The following is a 14546-nucleotide window of genomic DNA, read 5'->3' on the forward strand; positions in this document are numbered from 1 at the left end:
CAGTGAACTTTGAATCGCATCGTTTTTTGTTTGCTTGTCGACCGCTGCCAGGTTCAACGGATGCCCTGTGACTTAACTTTGTGGTTGACTCGCAGTCATTGGTGCTGGTCTTGTAGAGAATTAATAGCTCAAAAGTTGCCTGACACAATAGAATGTCTTTACTGTGATCGTCATGGCATTGAATGCAGTCTTACTCCAGAGCCACGCAATCTGTTCCCCAATGCCTTGTATACCCTTGCAACAGCAAAGGTTGAACTTCTGCTCGGAAAAGCCGACTGTGAGGCCGATAATTCGGTTTCGGCTTTGATTCCCCCACTGGACCCGACCCCGAGCTCAAGACCGAGGCCGACCCCGACCCCGAGACGGACATACCTAATCCAGCGCAGACCTCGGATTTATGCAAGGCAATGACTTTTTCTCGTCTTATCGCCGAGCGCATGCCACGCCTGAATAAAGGAGCATCAGGCTCACAATTCATCTTTAATCTCAACCACATCTCATTCCCGAGAAAGGCAGAAGTCCAATCATGTCTCGATCGGAAGAGGCGCACCAGCACCATCCGCCACACCATGGGAAAGCCGTGCTAGCCCGTGTCTTGGACGAGATGGGGCTCGTCACCGTCTGGCGGTCCCCGCGCGACGTGAAGCTCCTCTGCGCCCAGCGGTTCGTGCGGCTGTTCGCCTACGGGGCCTCCACGCTGATCCTCGTGTCGTATCTCTCCGCGCTGGCCATCTCGGAGGAACGCATCGGATTATTCATGACCTTGACCTTGGTCGGGGATGTGGTGATTAGTTTCCTGTTGACGTTGTTTGCGGATGCGATGGGGCGGCGGGCGGTCTTGTCGTTGGGGTCGGCCTTGATGGCGGGGAGCGGGGTGGTTTTTGGCCTGGGGGCTGGGTTCTGGGGGTTACTGGCTGCTGCGGTGTTGGGAGTTATCAGTCCGAGGTATGTTGCTCCTTATTTTTCTTTCCGGCTTCTGTAAATTTTTATCTTTCTTTCTTTTCCGTATTACGTATGTGAGGAATATCACGCTAATACAAGCTTCCAGCGGCAACGAGATCGGCCCCTTCCGGGCGGTGGAGGAGTCCACACTTGCGCATCTGACCCCCCACGAGCATCTGAGCGACATCTTTGCTTGGTATTCTCTCCTCGGGTCGGCGGGGATGGCCCTGGGCATGATGTCGTGCGGGTGGGCTGTCAAGTTCCTGCAAGCCACGAAAGGGTGCGATTTCATCACCGCCTGCCGGGTCATGTTTTTCGGGTATGCTGCGGTCGGGGTGGTGAAGTTGGTTCTGACCCTCTGCTTGAGTCGAAAGGTTGAGGCGATCCAGGAGGAGGACCGTGTAGCAGAGGAGGCGCAGGAATCTGGCGAGACTGATGCGCTGCTGGGTGATCGTCCACGCGAAGAGTCTCAGCAACAACAGCAGCAGCCGCCGAAGAAGGATAAGCCGTCACTGTTCGCTGCGTTTGATCGTGATCTCCTGAGCCTGGTGCTCAAGTTGTTCCTGCTCTTCGGACTGGACTCGTTTGCTTCGGGACTTGCATCGCTGTACGTTCTCCCCTCTTGAGGCTTTCTGCATTCCGGATACATGCTAATCTGGCCGCAGTTCCTGGATGACATACTTCTTCAAGCGCAAATTCTCACTCCCCGAGAGCGAGCTGGGGTCGATCTTCTTCACCACGTCGATCATTTCCGCCGCGTCAATGATCGTCGCATCTTCCATTGCGAAGCGTATTGGTAACGTCAAGGTCCGTGTCAGCCCTTCCAAATCCTCTTTCAAGATTAGTGAGACTAACTTCCCTGCAGACAATGGTATTCACCCACCTCCCCTCCGCCATCTGTCTCGCCATGATCCCATTCCCCTCCGCCCTTCCCCTGGCGCTGATGTTCCTGATCCTGCGAGCGTGCACGCAGAACATGGATGTGGCCCCGCGGTCGGCCTTCCTGGCGAGCGCCTTGCCGTCGGACAAGCGCACCGCCATCATGGGCGCGGTCAATGTGGTCAAGACCAGTGCGCAAAGTATGGGCCCGCTGATCACCGGCGTGTTGGCAAGCAGGGGGCTGTTTGGGGCCTCGTTCACTGTGGCTGGTGTTCTGAAGGCATGCTATGATATCGGCATGTTGGTTTGCTTTGGTGGGCGGAGTGCGCGGAGGTAGGTGGGGATGGGCTAGAGAACTACCCAAAAGCATTGTTTACAATTGAGGTTTTTTTCATTGGGCCGCACAAGTGCGGTATAGTTTTGGTGAGAGCGAGAATGCTCCTCTCAGCTTCATGCATCTGCCAAGCGAGATCCCGACCAATGTCTGCGATGATCTTACGGTCACCCTGTCCGGAGAATATGTATTCCCAGTTGGTGGGGAAGCAAGGATCTTCTTTTTATCAGCACCTTGTGCCACCTTATGTTGAGGAAACTCGTATCGGGGATTAGATATCGATGCTGTTACTCTGCGGGGGCGGGGATATTGTTGATAGTATTCCCTCTCCCAGCCAGGGTTCCCTGTGCTTAAGACTAAGTTTATTGTCCGATGGGATGGCTTCATCTATGCTCGACCATGCTTCCATTGCTCGCAACCTTATTCTCTAGACGCATACCCGCTATTTATAGCGACCTTAGATAACCTGTCTATATCCTACTTTTGTTGCACACAACATCTCGTTCCTGACCGGGCCTCTATCCCCTCTGTTCATACGCAAGTCCAAGCCTCCCACCCTTGCGAACCACCACCAATGTCCCTCAGCGACCTCCTCGTCGACACGTGCATCATCGGCGGCGGGGCAGCAGGCGCCTATGCCGCCTATCGCCTGCACCAGCTCAACCACACCGTCGCCATCGTCGGGCGCGGCCCTCACCTGGGGGGCCACACCGTCACCTACCGCGACCCGATCCTCACCAACAACCAGCCCATCGACTACGGGGTCACCTGGCTCCAGAACCTGCCCGTGATCCGCGACGCCTTCGCCCACTACAACATCCCCCTCGTCAAGGAGAAAATCGACTATGCGATCGACATGTTCGACTTCGCCACGGGGGAGCCCATCACTCCGCTCCCCGCCAACGAGACCACCGCCGCGCTCGACCGCTACAGTGCCCTCCTCGCCCAGCACCCGTACCTCGCAACCGGGTTCGAAGACCTCCCCGACCCCGTGCCGGAGGATCTAGTCGCGCCTTTTAGTCACATTATGGACAAATACCATCTAGACGGGCTCCTCGACCCCTTCAGCTCATGGCTCAGTGGCCTCGGCGAGTGGCCGGACTACCCGACGCTGTATGTGATGAAGTACGTGGGGACGGACTACCTGGCCGGCCGACTTCAGCTGGGGTGGGTGCGGCCGAAGAGCCACGACGCGAGCGAGATCTACCGGGCGATGGAGCAAGAGTTGCGACAGAGTCAAACGTTGCTGTTCAACAGTAGCGTGGTGCGAGTGGATGCTCGCGACTCTACTATTGATCGCGTGGTAGTGGATGTGGCCAGTACGGTGGACGAGACACGAAGGCGGATCATCACCACAACACGCCGTCGACGTATCCGTGCAAAGACCCTCCTATTCGCTGCGCCTCCCTTACCCGCCAACCTCGAGGTGCTGGGCCTGGATGAACGGGAACGAGCCCTGTTCCGCCAGTTCAAGGACCCGTGGTTCTACACGGCACTGATCCGGGTGGACGGGTTTCCGGACAACACGTTCCTGGAGAACCACGGCAAGGACCACCCCTTCCATCGCCCTCGTCTCCCGGCGGTGTTGGCCTTTCGGCCGACAGATGTGTCGAAGATCGTCCGGGTCACGGTGGGGAGTACAACGCGGGGTCTGTCGGAGCCGGAGGTGGAGGACTGCATCCGCGCCGGGGTGGACAGCGTGCGGCGCAGGCTGGGCGGCGGCAACGTGTCGGACCCGGAGATCCTGGTGGTGCGCGATCACTCGCCTTATACGTTGACGGTCTCGGGTGCGGCGGTCGCGGCGGGCTTCTATCGGCAGCTGAGTGCTTTGCAAGGCCATCGGCGGACCTACTACACGGGCGCGACATTCGATACGCATCATATGCCCCAGGTGTGGATGGTTACCGATCAGGTCCTGCAGAGGCATTTACTTCCCAGACTGCGGGGGATGAAAGGTTGACGTTGCTGAGGCTTGTGGGTTGGACTAGGGGGTATTCTCTCCGGTGCTACTGTGATATTCTGGCGAGGTTTGTAGCTGAAGGTCTCGTATTCCAATGCCGTGCAACCATTCTGGGTGCAATAAGTAGATAGTGGCATGCCCGGCATATATACCGAGATCATGTGCAAACATGCAGTGAGGGGAATTGAATAGTCTCTTCAGACACGATAAGGCCTAATCTCAGCTGTTTCGCCCATTCTGGTGCAACTGCTTACGCTTTTCAGCTGCTCTGTGCTCAGAGAAAGTCGATGGATACATTGAGCGTCCGCCGCCGCTGCACTGCACTGCAGTATATACATATTTCCCGTTCGGGCCCTTCATCTCACCGTTACTGTAGTTACTATAAGGTCGGTCGCAAGTTCGTGCATTTTAGGAAGGCGGTAAATGACCCGGCCCGACACTGCAGCCCCGCGGGAATGCTATAGGTACAGTACAGCTTTGTGTGCGACCCTCCTCGCAAATCACGGTTCAGTCATTAATTTCCAATAGTTACCAAAGAAATATGCTTAAACTAAATTCAATTGATTTATCCCAACTTGAAGTCTAGTGATTTAGATCCATGCAATTAACCACGTATCTTAATTGCCCCAACAACGCAACTATTGCACACACATTCAGCAGAAACATATACCTCCGCACCCGAGAATCCCTCCAGAGGGTCCGGTGCAATAAAATTCCTCCTCAAAACTGCGTCATATGTACAAGACAGTGGGTTTCGCCACCCGAAAACCCATATTTGATTCCCCAAGTCTACTGCTTCTGCTCCTCGCCGGGCACCAGCTCCTCGAACCGGCGGAGATCCATCTCCTTCTCGAGCAAGGGGATGACGTAGGGGTCGAAGGTCTTCCAGTAGGGGTTCTCGAGGTGGTACTTCTGGGAGCCCTCGTTGAGGTAGCGCTCGACGATGCAGAAGTCCTGCTTGTCGTGGACGCTCTGCATCACGAACCAGGAGAGGGTCTCCTTGTCCTTGGAGTAGACGGCCGAGGCCTCGAGGAGCTTGGCGTGCAGCTTGTTGATGCTCTCCTCGTCGGGCTTGGCGCGCATGTCTGTTGTTCCCGGGAGGGTGTTTTGGGGGGGGGGGGGTGATAAAGTTGCAGGGTTGGAGGTTTCACGTACGGACAACGATGGTGTAGACCATTTTGGCGGATTGTGTGGGGGGTTTTGGGTTTTTGAGAGGTTGCGTTGCGGAAGAGGTGAGTAGTGAGGTTGGAGGAGAGAGTTGGGCAGTGAAGAAGCCCCCGGGAACAAGCAGGGTGGTCGGATTGTTTTTGTACTGTAGGTTGGAGAATCAACCCCGGTTGACTGAGCTCCTGAACCCCCCACCACCCCTCACGGTCTCACCCTCAGTGCCCCTCGGTGGGGCAACAGAGGGGAAAAGGCCTTCCAGCTTGGAAAGTTACTCCATACTTTTGGCCCGGTGAAGCGGGCGGATGTTCCCCGCGTGGTGGTGGCCGGTCGAGTTGGTTCACCATGCTCTACAGGCATAGGCTGAGATAGAGAACAGTATTGGAGTTATGCACGACGATCTATGCGGATCCAGCTGGTTGTAGGTTTGTGTATCTGCATAGAACGGTCGCAAAGCCGAAGGTCGCTCCCCGAATCTTGAGGGTAGGGCATCCCGATCAGGTGGATCCGAACTCTGTTTCGGGGTTTCTTCGGGGGGCCACCGATGCCGGCGACCCCATTGGCGGGCGAGCTGGAGTCGTGCGTCATACTCCAAGTCACCTACGGTCTAAACAAGTCGTTGGGTGATGGGTGCATACTGTAGAATCAGCTTCCAACATCAGTGTTGTCTCGCTGTTTATTGGGATTATTGGTCGGGGTGCAGCGATATATCAAGTGTAAGGCGCGACTTATGTCTACTGGTGCTATCCGCTGATACAATTCAAATAAGAACGTAGAAAGTAACAGGCGCAGCAGTAAAAAATGTCCCAATCTAGCAGTAAGTTGGTGTGTTCTTTTGCAAGAAGGAGAGAAAAGCAGAGGGAGGGCCAGCAGATATGACAGCCACGAGGCAGAACAAGAGATAAGTACTCTACAAGATAGCCTTTTAATGAAGAGCCGAGATCTGATGTGAATTGCAGTAGCCAAGACCCTGCTCGACAAAAGATTCAGACTGCAGCTCGCTCAATTTTCCTTCTTTGATGTACCTCTAGCTCAATGACGCCGTTGCCTATCTGGGACTAGCGCCATATTCCAGCGGAACAACCCGGGTTGTAAAGGCAGACCCCTCGGAGATGCATTGAGAGTGAAAAAACTCCACCAAAAAGAATATTTTCATGCGTCTCCGATGCGGGGAATCGAACCCCGATCTCCTGTGTGAAAGACACCTTATCCGATGTAGTGTAATCGAAAGACGGGGCGCCCGCCGTTCGATAACACCACAATGTGACATTTCGGAATCCGTTACACTACATCGGAGGTAGTGACAGAAGGGCTTTGTTTTGTTATCCAAGTAGCATAGTTTGTGTAGCTATCCTGATCTCGACACAGTGCCCAGGCCCTCCATCGTCCCCCGGCCCGGAACCACCGTCACAAGTGATCAATTAGGCTAAATACTCTTGGGAGGAGGGCAGGAAGTCGCAAAACTGGCCTGGATAACCTGTTCTCGAGTATCTTACCTCCCCGTAATCCCCATGCCTCCGAGCCATAGAGCGTTGTCATTAGCACTAGTTGGAAATTTAGACACAGCTCTAACACCAATTCTGCGAGTCTGAGTGCCCCGATGATAGATCCTGATGTTAGACTGAAATAGAAGTGAGATCTTCTGCAATAACCTACGTTAATTGATGAGAAGTAGGGCTAAGTCTGCCGTACAGTTCAGCCCGGCATTCGCCCTAATCATTTTTCCGTCTTTACCGGCAGTCCAGTCTCCGGGGCGTTGGAACTGAGCATGCATGCCCAGGCGCAGAAGACCTTCACAACGCAAGACTGGGCTTCTTTCCGCAACCAAGACCTCGGCGAATGCAGTAGGTAATTCCGAACAGACTCAACTACGTACATCGGACATGTTCTCAAGACTTTAACCGTGCTAATCGTATAACCCCTCAACCTTGGTCCAAGAACAAGCACACACAACATCATGGAACGATCCATGCCCGTGCAGAACACGAGTCAGCTAGCCAGCCTTGTCTCAAAAACCCCTCACAATTCCTCCTTCCTCCTCGCCTCGTGTCAGCCCAGATGTTCCTCACTCGCAATGTTCCATCCGCCACTGCCCACTACGTAGTTATCTGATTGATCCAGCCACCCCCAGCCAACCAGAATGGCACACTGCGCTGCACCCGCAGCATTGAATACGGGGGGGGGGGTTAGTTAAAGGGTTGACAAGTTTAGGGTCTGCATGTCTCGTCCCTTCAGCTGCACCGAGCAGGCCACTCAGCCCGCAGGGATGCGGATGCAGGCAGTCTGAGAACTCCATCAGTTGCCCAAAGAGGCAGGCCGGATCCGCTGCGAGCCGACGCGGGATTCGCCCTAGCGCAGGTCGGCAACCAGGCACGGAGCGAGAATCGCTCGTATTCCATATGTATTCTGCACAATCAGAAGTCTGCCCAAGTTACCTAGACCGACCCTAAGCCGCTAGTTCCGTTCCTCGGTGGCGAAAGAAATAGGTCGCCAGGGTCTTACCCGAAGAGCGGGGGTTTTTTTTCGTTCTCTAGTGTCGCCAACAAAACCACAAGTTGATCCCTGCTTCGATACTGCCAAGACGGTAGGGTGTCTTGCCGCTGCAGGATTCCTATTCGCGCTGTCTCAACTATGGGGATAATTATAGCACTAGAAGGAGTATGGTAGTATCCACGGTTGGAGATGGGTCGGTTCGAAGAATGGTAAAAAAAAAAAAAAAAAGAAAAAAGAAAAAAAAGACCCCTGCGGAGGTGGGGTTATCTACCATCGATCCATGAAACGGATCGACTATATAAAGGGGGAAGGCAGAGCAGGGCTGGTCTTCAAACAATCTCAACCATCATCAAATCAAAATCCCCATCTCAGACAGCCATTCAAACCTGACAAAATGCACGCCCTAACTACCCTCTTCACCCTCCTCACCGCTGCGACCAGCACCACCAGCGCCCTCTCCATCCAACCGCGCGACCCGGCCCCGGCCTCCATCACGCCGCCCGAGGGCTGCCCCATCCCGACCTGGGAGGTGACCTACTTCCACTGGTTCAACGGCTCCAAGTCGCTGGACTGCATCCACAACCCGGCGGACATCGCCTTCAAGGACTGCCTGTGCGGCAACGCCTGGTGCGACCAGGACCCGGCCACCTGCAACGGCACCATGGTCCCCGTCTGCTACACGGGCATGCCCAACTACCAGCCCTGGGGGTACGGGCCCCCGCAGACCCTGGCCATCGACTTCGCCGACGGCCTGGAGTGCCGCGACACGTACATCGGCTACCGCATCCACGACATCGCCCACGGCGAATCCAACTGCGGCTACGCCGACCGCGGCCTGGGCCGCATCGTCTCGTTCTACGGCACCTCCAACGAGGACTCCTCCGTCGGCCACATGGACTACGAGCTCGGCTCCGGCCACGCCCTCACCTGCAACAACGGCAGCAAGATCACCTACCACGGCAGTGTGGATTTCCAGCTGAACTGCGTGCATGATGCGTTCTTCAATGCGACGTGCGATGCCGCGCCGTTTGAGATTCCGGTTCTGAGCTATGAGTGGGTTTCTTAGGTGATTCGATTGGAGGTTACGGGTGGTGGTAGGGTAAGGGGCATATGAAGGGGGTGGGTCAGTGGGCAGGGGACTTAGGGCTGGGGAGAGAGCGGGTGTAGATAGCGGCATGTGGTTTCGATGTGCGATGAGCAATGAATATATGTATGCCTGTGAATCATCGAATCTATGACGGCATGGCGTCGTCGAGTGACGCTAGACAATGATCCTCGAACTCTTCACATCAAACAATAATGCAGGTCTCTATCTCAGCCCACAGTGCAAAACGCAGCCTCACTGCGTCGGCAACGGAAACTCGGCACATCCCACCGCCAACGCACTCACCGGCATCAGACTCGACACCGTCCCGTTCGCGCCAAAGACCATCGCCTGCCCGTCCGGGGTATATGCGGGCCAGCCCATGCTCGGGAGCGCGTGGACCGGGTCCTTCATGAACGCCAGATACAGATCCTGCCAGCGCGTCGACACCGCCCGCTGCAGCGCCGTCGGCGCACCCCCGTACCACTGGTAGGTGCCGAACAGCAGCGGCAGCTCGGAGGCGTGGTACGCCTTCTCCCACGGCCGGGGCGAGGTGTTCGGGAAGTGCGCCAGATTGTACCAGCGGAAGGTGAGCGAGGAGGTGTTGTAGCGCAGTCTGCGGCAGCTGTCAGACGTTCCTGCTCAGACAAAGACTTTGTGTGGGAAACTCACTCATTATAGTAATTCGCCGGACATTGGTCCGTCTCCAGCGTCTGATGATGGATATACGTCTGGTTCGGCCCCTGCGGCCCCACCCACGCGACGAGCGAGGCTTCTTCGTTGGCGTTTGTGCCGAGGATCGCGGGCTTTTCAGTTCCAGTTCGTCAGCATATCCCAACTTTCCCCCCCCCCCCCCCCGGGATTTTCCTTCCTCCCCAATAACACAGCCCATGGGAGAACATACCAATCCCGAATAATTCCCCTCCAGCGCGCGCTCAGTAAAGTTCCCAAACTTAGTCACCCCATCCACGATCGTCGTGAACTTCAGCGCCGGCGCGTCCGCTCCGAGGGTATAGTTCTCGTAGAAGGCCACCAGCGCCTCCGCACTGACGTTGTGCCGCATGCACGCCAGCTCCTCGCCGGCGGCCAGCCCACCCCCGCAGCCCAGCTGCTCCGCCACGAAGGTGAAGTTGCTGTGCGTGACGTCCTTGCTGGCGCCCGTCGCGAACACGCTCCCGGAGTGCATGATCAGCCCGTGCACGATGGGATCCGCCGGCCACGCGAAGTTGAAGTAGTCCACGCTGGCGGCGCCGGAGCTCTGGCCCCACAGCACCATGCGCGAGCGGTCGCCGCCGAAGGAGCCGATGTTGTCGCGCACCCATTCCACGGCGAGGCGTTGGTCGAGCAGGCCTTGGTTGGTGTTTTGGTTGGTGGCGGCTAGGCCGGCGGCGTTGGGGAAGCCGAAGATGTTGTTGCGGTAGCTTTCGGGGGAAAGATGGGTGTGTTAGTTTTGTGGTGGTGGTGGTGGTGGTGGTGGTGGTTTGTAGTGTGAGGGTGCGGAGGGCAGAGGGCGGTTAGGGCTGGGTGGGCAGTTGTCGTGGTTGTGGTGGGGGGTGGGGATTACTCACTTGACCGCAACGACGATGTGTTCTTGCGTCCGTTGGATCCACGGACTCGGGTTGAATCCGTTCGTCAGCAGACCTCCTTCATAGAAACCGCCACCGAAAAGCCAGATGAGGACCGGCAGGGGGCCGGGGGTGCGCGGGTGGAGCGGCGCCCAGATGTTCAGGGTGAGACAGTCTTCCGACCAGGGTCCGTAGGGCTGCAGCCACGGGGAGTCGATGGTGTAGACTGACGGGTCGGTGACGGTGGTGAGAGGGTACTGGGGGCAGTTGGGGGAGATTTTGGTGGCGTCGATGGTGCGGTTGGCGTGGGCTTTGGGCTGGGGTGGTGCAAATCGGAGGTCGCCGAGCGGTGGTTCGGCGAAGGGCACGCCCAGGAACTGAGCCACCCCCGGTGTTGAGCCGTTGATCATGCCATACACCTGGCCGATCGTCGTGTTGACTGTCAACGAGAGGGCTGTCGCTGCAGGTACGAGCAGGCTTAGAGGGATGAGGGGCCTCATCTTGACTTGTATGCACTTGCTAGATACTGCGTGCCGTGGCCGAAAGTATAGACCGCCGTGGTTGCTTTATACTCCTGCTCTTTGGCCTGGGTATGGCAATGGCGGGAATGATGCTGGAGAGCCAAGATCGGTTTACCGGTTGTGACTGCGGAGTTTAGTCCTCACCAGGCAAGGACCAAAAGGTTAGCTGATGGAGTGGACCCTGAAGCGTTGAGTAGTGTGGGGAATCCGGGGTGACAACCCCAACAATGACGCTCATTGATGCGGGATGGTGCGGGTGTACTCCGGACTGGAGCCTGTGAATGGCCCAGAATTGCCGGTTTCTGCATCCCTGACTCGGTGTCTTGGATATCGACAGAGGGGATGGCCGGTTCTCTCGTCGACGGCGGATAAATCCTTTGGCGGACGAGGACTTGCCGAATTCTGCGGGCTTGGCTGAAGGTTTGTGGAATCTGACTCGCCGATTATCGTCATTCTACAAGCTACAAGAACAGGCGAGCTATAGTACGTGACTGCGATTATATCTACCAAGATCCGAGAGAAATGAAACAATGTATTTTGGGTCTATCTGAATATGGGATTCGACGATAACCGCCAAATTATCTAAAATGCATTCCGAGCAGGGAAAGAATATCCGCAACCGTGATGCAAGCCCGTGCACCGGAATCGAGACTTCAGGTCTCATCGCCGAAGAGTAAAACTACCCCATTTCAAGGCGAGGGCGATCGACTCTTAGCCTCCGCCCTCCGCGCAGCCTCCATTCTCTCTTGCTTGCGCCACCCCGCCGCAAACCTCCACTGGATGAAGGGCCCCACCAACGCCAGCAGCTGCACGGCCACACAGATCGTGAACGCGACACCGACTCCCACCCCGTCAATCATCGGCATGATGAAGCTCGTGCCCCCGGCCGCAAACAGACACCGCGCGAGGTTCAAACTGGCGCTGGCAGCCGCACTGCGTTCGGGGAACACATCCACCAGGTAAGTCATGATGAGCGACTGGGTCGAGACCGCCGTCCACCCGGTGATGAAGGTCGAGACAATCGGCACCGCGATGTGCACCTTGTGCGGATACTGGATCGTCCACCCGAACAGGATGATGGAGCAGCACTGGAGGACCGAGCAGACGGGCACCAGGCGCAGACGCGCCCGTTCCAGGGGGAAATCTGCCTCCCGCGCGGAGGCGAGGGCTGTCGCGCTCGCGGTGGCGGAGTAGCCAGTGTCGTGTTCCGCGTCGAAGGAGGCTTCGTACGCGGCCTTCACCCGCCGGTAATCCGCGTCCAGGATCTTGCCGGTGACCAGGGTGCCGATCATCGAGCCGACGCCGTTGGCAATGAATGTCAGCCCGATTTGGATCTCGGTGAGGTTGTAGTGCTCCTCGAAGAGGGAGGACATGGCGGTGATGCTCATCTGCCAGACGGCGTAGTAGATGGCGAGGAAGAGGATGATGGGCGCGGCGTGGTTGGAGAGGAGCATGCGGACCGGGCCGAGGTGGTCGATTTTCTTGCGGGAGGCGCGCTGGGTCTGTGGGTCTTGGGAGTAGTCCTGCCAGGGGGTCTTGGTGGTGCGCTGGTACACGTCCAGTGGGAAACGGGTTAGTGGGTTGGAGGGGGTGCGGCTGCCGTTGGCGACGATGGAGCGTAGGGTTTCTGGCAAAAGGATGACCAACAGGCACAGGAACACGCCGCCGTAGATGGTGAGAAACCAGAAGATTGCCTTCCAGCCGAGAGAGCCGGCAATGGCACCGCCGATGATGGGGCCCACGGCGACGGGGACCAGGAGGCCGGCTTGGAAGATCCCCATGTAGCCACCGCGCTCGGCTCGGGTCGTGATGTCGCCAATGACCCCGGAGCCGATGGCGATCGTACTGGCGCTTCCCGTGCTTTGGAGGCACCGCAAGACGATCAGCTGGGCGTAGCTCTTCGTCAAGGCGAGACCGATGCAGGCCCCGACGAACACCACGAAGGTGCCCATGTAGGCGGTGCGTCGCCCTCGCACATCGGAGATGGGGCCCCAGAGGCTGGGGGCTAGACCTTGGAAGATGAGATAGGAGGTCACACTCAAATTGACCAGTTCGACGGAGACATTGAGATCTCTGGCGATAGTGGGTAGTGCGGGGAGGTAGATGTTAGATGCGAAGCCGGAAACTAGAATCGAGAGTTAGTTGCTGACTGATCGGCGCAGGTTGGCTTTGCATGGGTGGATGACTTGTACGTACAGGTTGCGGCTGTGGATACCAAGACAATGATCAACAATTTCTGCCGCTTATCAAAAATGCTGTATGGTGCTTCAGGTGTGGCATCTGCAGGTAACTGCTCTGTGGTGGCCGAAGCGGTCACGCTTAGGGTTGCGTCTGCTGGCGCCGGCTGCCCCGGTTGCTGCAGTTGTGCTGGTTGTGTTCTTAGGGATTTATTGTCCAGTGACATTGTATACTGTTTTGATGACTCTGATTGAGAATTGATCAAGGATTCCTCAGGGCTTTCCAAGTATAGTACAGGTTGCAGACAGCGTTGGATTGGTCACTTTATATGCTTTAAGTGACGCATTCGTCGCAGTGGCAAGAAGCTGCATCAAACAGAGCCCATATGTCGGTACTCCGAGAAGCCTCGGAGTTCCGTACTGAGATCTCCACTTCGAAAAGAGTTGAGTGGGGAAAGTGTCATGTGAGGATCGATGAGACACCAATAAGAAAGCATCTCGGAACTCCGCTGCGCCCTTCTATCAAGGGGCGCTGAGACCCTGATGTACCGTACTGATTGCGTAGGAATATAATTGCTTAACAGTCTGAGTGAGAACTCTCTCTATCCCTGCTGCATAAAAGCCTGGGCCTGATGATACCATCTTAGTCAATTCTCGCAATTCGATACAATTCATCCCACTACATGACCACCTCCAGCACAAGCCGCCTCAGCTTCGGCGAGAACTACGCGGTCCTCAACCTGGACTGGATGACGGTTTTAATCGACGCTGTGAAAGATACCCCAGAAGGACGTGCATTCATCCAGAGCTGCAACAGATGGAACGAAGCCATCCACCAAAAGTCCCCCCCGTCCGCTCACCGTCTTCTCCACCCTCTCCTTCCAACGCGGCCAGCCCGAGGTCCAGCCCAACACGCCTTTCGCCAACCTGATCGCCCCATATGGCGAGTTCGCGACTGGCTCATCGGAGGTGCGGATCGCTGAATACTTCAAGCTCGACGAGCAAGACATCATCCTACAGAAGACGCGGTGGAGTGCGACCATGGGCAATTCCTTGGAGCAGATTTTGCAAGCGCGCAACATCAAAACTGTCATAATTGTAGGGTTGTACCTGTTGACGTTATGAGCCTATTGCTAATGTAACCTTGGACAGTCTGGACTAAGCCTCTCCGGCGTCTTGATGGCTACGATCTACCGGTTGTTCGACCTCGACTACGATGTCTACGTGATCCGCGACAATGTGTTGGAGTTGCCGGTGGACCAATTTGCTGCGTTGTCGAGTGTTATGTTGGATATGCTGCTGCCAAAAATGGGACTCAAGGTTATCTCTCTGGACGAGGCGCTTCAGGCGCTGGAGCGGTCGTAGTAAGGGCCATGTTGTCGTATATCTGTGTCCGGGAATCGGGGACTGTATATATGGCAAGAAAT

The 14546-nt window shown here is 56.4% G+C and overlaps 7 protein-coding genes across 7 annotated transcripts; 4 read left to right on the forward strand and 3 right to left on the reverse strand.

Annotated features, from left to right (window-relative positions):
- The first annotated feature begins 462 nt into the window (after positions 1–462).
- BO66DRAFT_354149 (putative MFS transporter) lies at positions 463–2523 on the forward strand. Its single transcript, XM_025644822.1, has 4 exons — positions 463–945; positions 1049–1549; positions 1608–1749; positions 1808–2523. Exons 1-4 carry the CDS (start codon positions 527–529, stop codon positions 2156–2158), a joined length of 1413 nt encoding a protein of 470 aa, XP_025501647.1. The 5' UTR covers positions 463–526; the 3' UTR covers positions 2159–2523.
- Positions 2524–2653: 130 nt separating this feature from the next.
- Positions 2654–4271, forward strand: BO66DRAFT_456593 (FAD/NAD(P)-binding domain-containing protein). Its single transcript, XM_025652148.1, has one exon. It carries the CDS (start codon positions 2730–2732, stop codon positions 4113–4115), a length of 1386 nt encoding a protein of 461 aa, XP_025501648.1. The 5' UTR covers positions 2654–2729; the 3' UTR covers positions 4116–4271.
- Positions 4272–4904: 633 nt separating this feature from the next.
- On the reverse strand, positions 4905–5292 carry BO66DRAFT_403531 (putative quinol monooxygenase; the record flags this gene model as incomplete). The annotated part of the gene is made up of 2 exons (XM_025648869.1): positions 4905–5200; positions 5271–5292. 2 exons carry the CDS (start codon positions 5290–5292, stop codon positions 4905–4907), a joined length of 318 nt encoding a protein of 105 aa, XP_025501649.1.
- A 2812-nt stretch (positions 5293–8104) lies between these two features.
- BO66DRAFT_393540 (uncharacterized protein) lies at positions 8105–8887 on the forward strand. Its single transcript, XM_025647782.1, has one exon. The coding sequence runs from the start codon at positions 8167–8169 to the stop codon at positions 8836–8838; it is 672 nt and encodes a 223-aa protein (XP_025501650.1). The 5' UTR covers positions 8105–8166; the 3' UTR covers positions 8839–8887.
- Positions 8888–8942: 55 nt separating this feature from the next.
- BO66DRAFT_473168 (chlorogenic acid esterase precursor) lies at positions 8943–10921 on the reverse strand (the record flags this gene model as incomplete). Its single annotated transcript, XM_025653023.1, has 4 exons — positions 8943–9472; positions 9529–9662; positions 9761–10277; positions 10425–10921. The coding sequence occupies 4 exons, from the start codon at positions 10919–10921 to the stop codon at positions 9112–9114; spliced, it is 1509 nt and encodes a 502-aa protein (XP_025501651.1). The 3' UTR covers positions 8943–9111.
- Positions 10922–11631: 710 nt separating this feature from the next.
- Positions 11632–13346, reverse strand: BO66DRAFT_378637 (putative MFS multidrug transporter; the record flags this gene model as incomplete). The annotated part of the gene is made up of 2 exons (XM_025645804.1): positions 11632–13067; positions 13139–13346. The coding sequence occupies 2 exons, from the start codon at positions 13344–13346 to the stop codon at positions 11632–11634; spliced, it is 1644 nt and encodes a 547-aa protein (XP_025501652.1).
- Positions 13347–13802: 456 nt separating this feature from the next.
- BO66DRAFT_413300 (cysteine hydrolase family protein) lies at positions 13803–14484 on the forward strand (the record flags this gene model as incomplete). Its single annotated transcript, XM_025649407.1, has 3 exons — positions 13803–13889; positions 13948–14217; positions 14272–14484. The coding sequence occupies 3 exons, from the start codon at positions 13803–13805 to the stop codon at positions 14482–14484; spliced, it is 570 nt and encodes a 189-aa protein (XP_025501653.1).
- Between the last annotated feature and the right edge of the window lie 62 nt (positions 14485–14546).

The sequence above is a fragment of the Aspergillus aculeatinus genome (genome assembly GCF_003184765.1).
Source record: "Aspergillus aculeatinus CBS 121060 unplaced genomic scaffold BO66scaffold_39, whole genome shotgun sequence".
Classification (NCBI taxonomy): Eukaryota; Fungi; Ascomycota; class Eurotiomycetes; order Eurotiales; family Aspergillaceae; genus Aspergillus; species Aspergillus aculeatinus.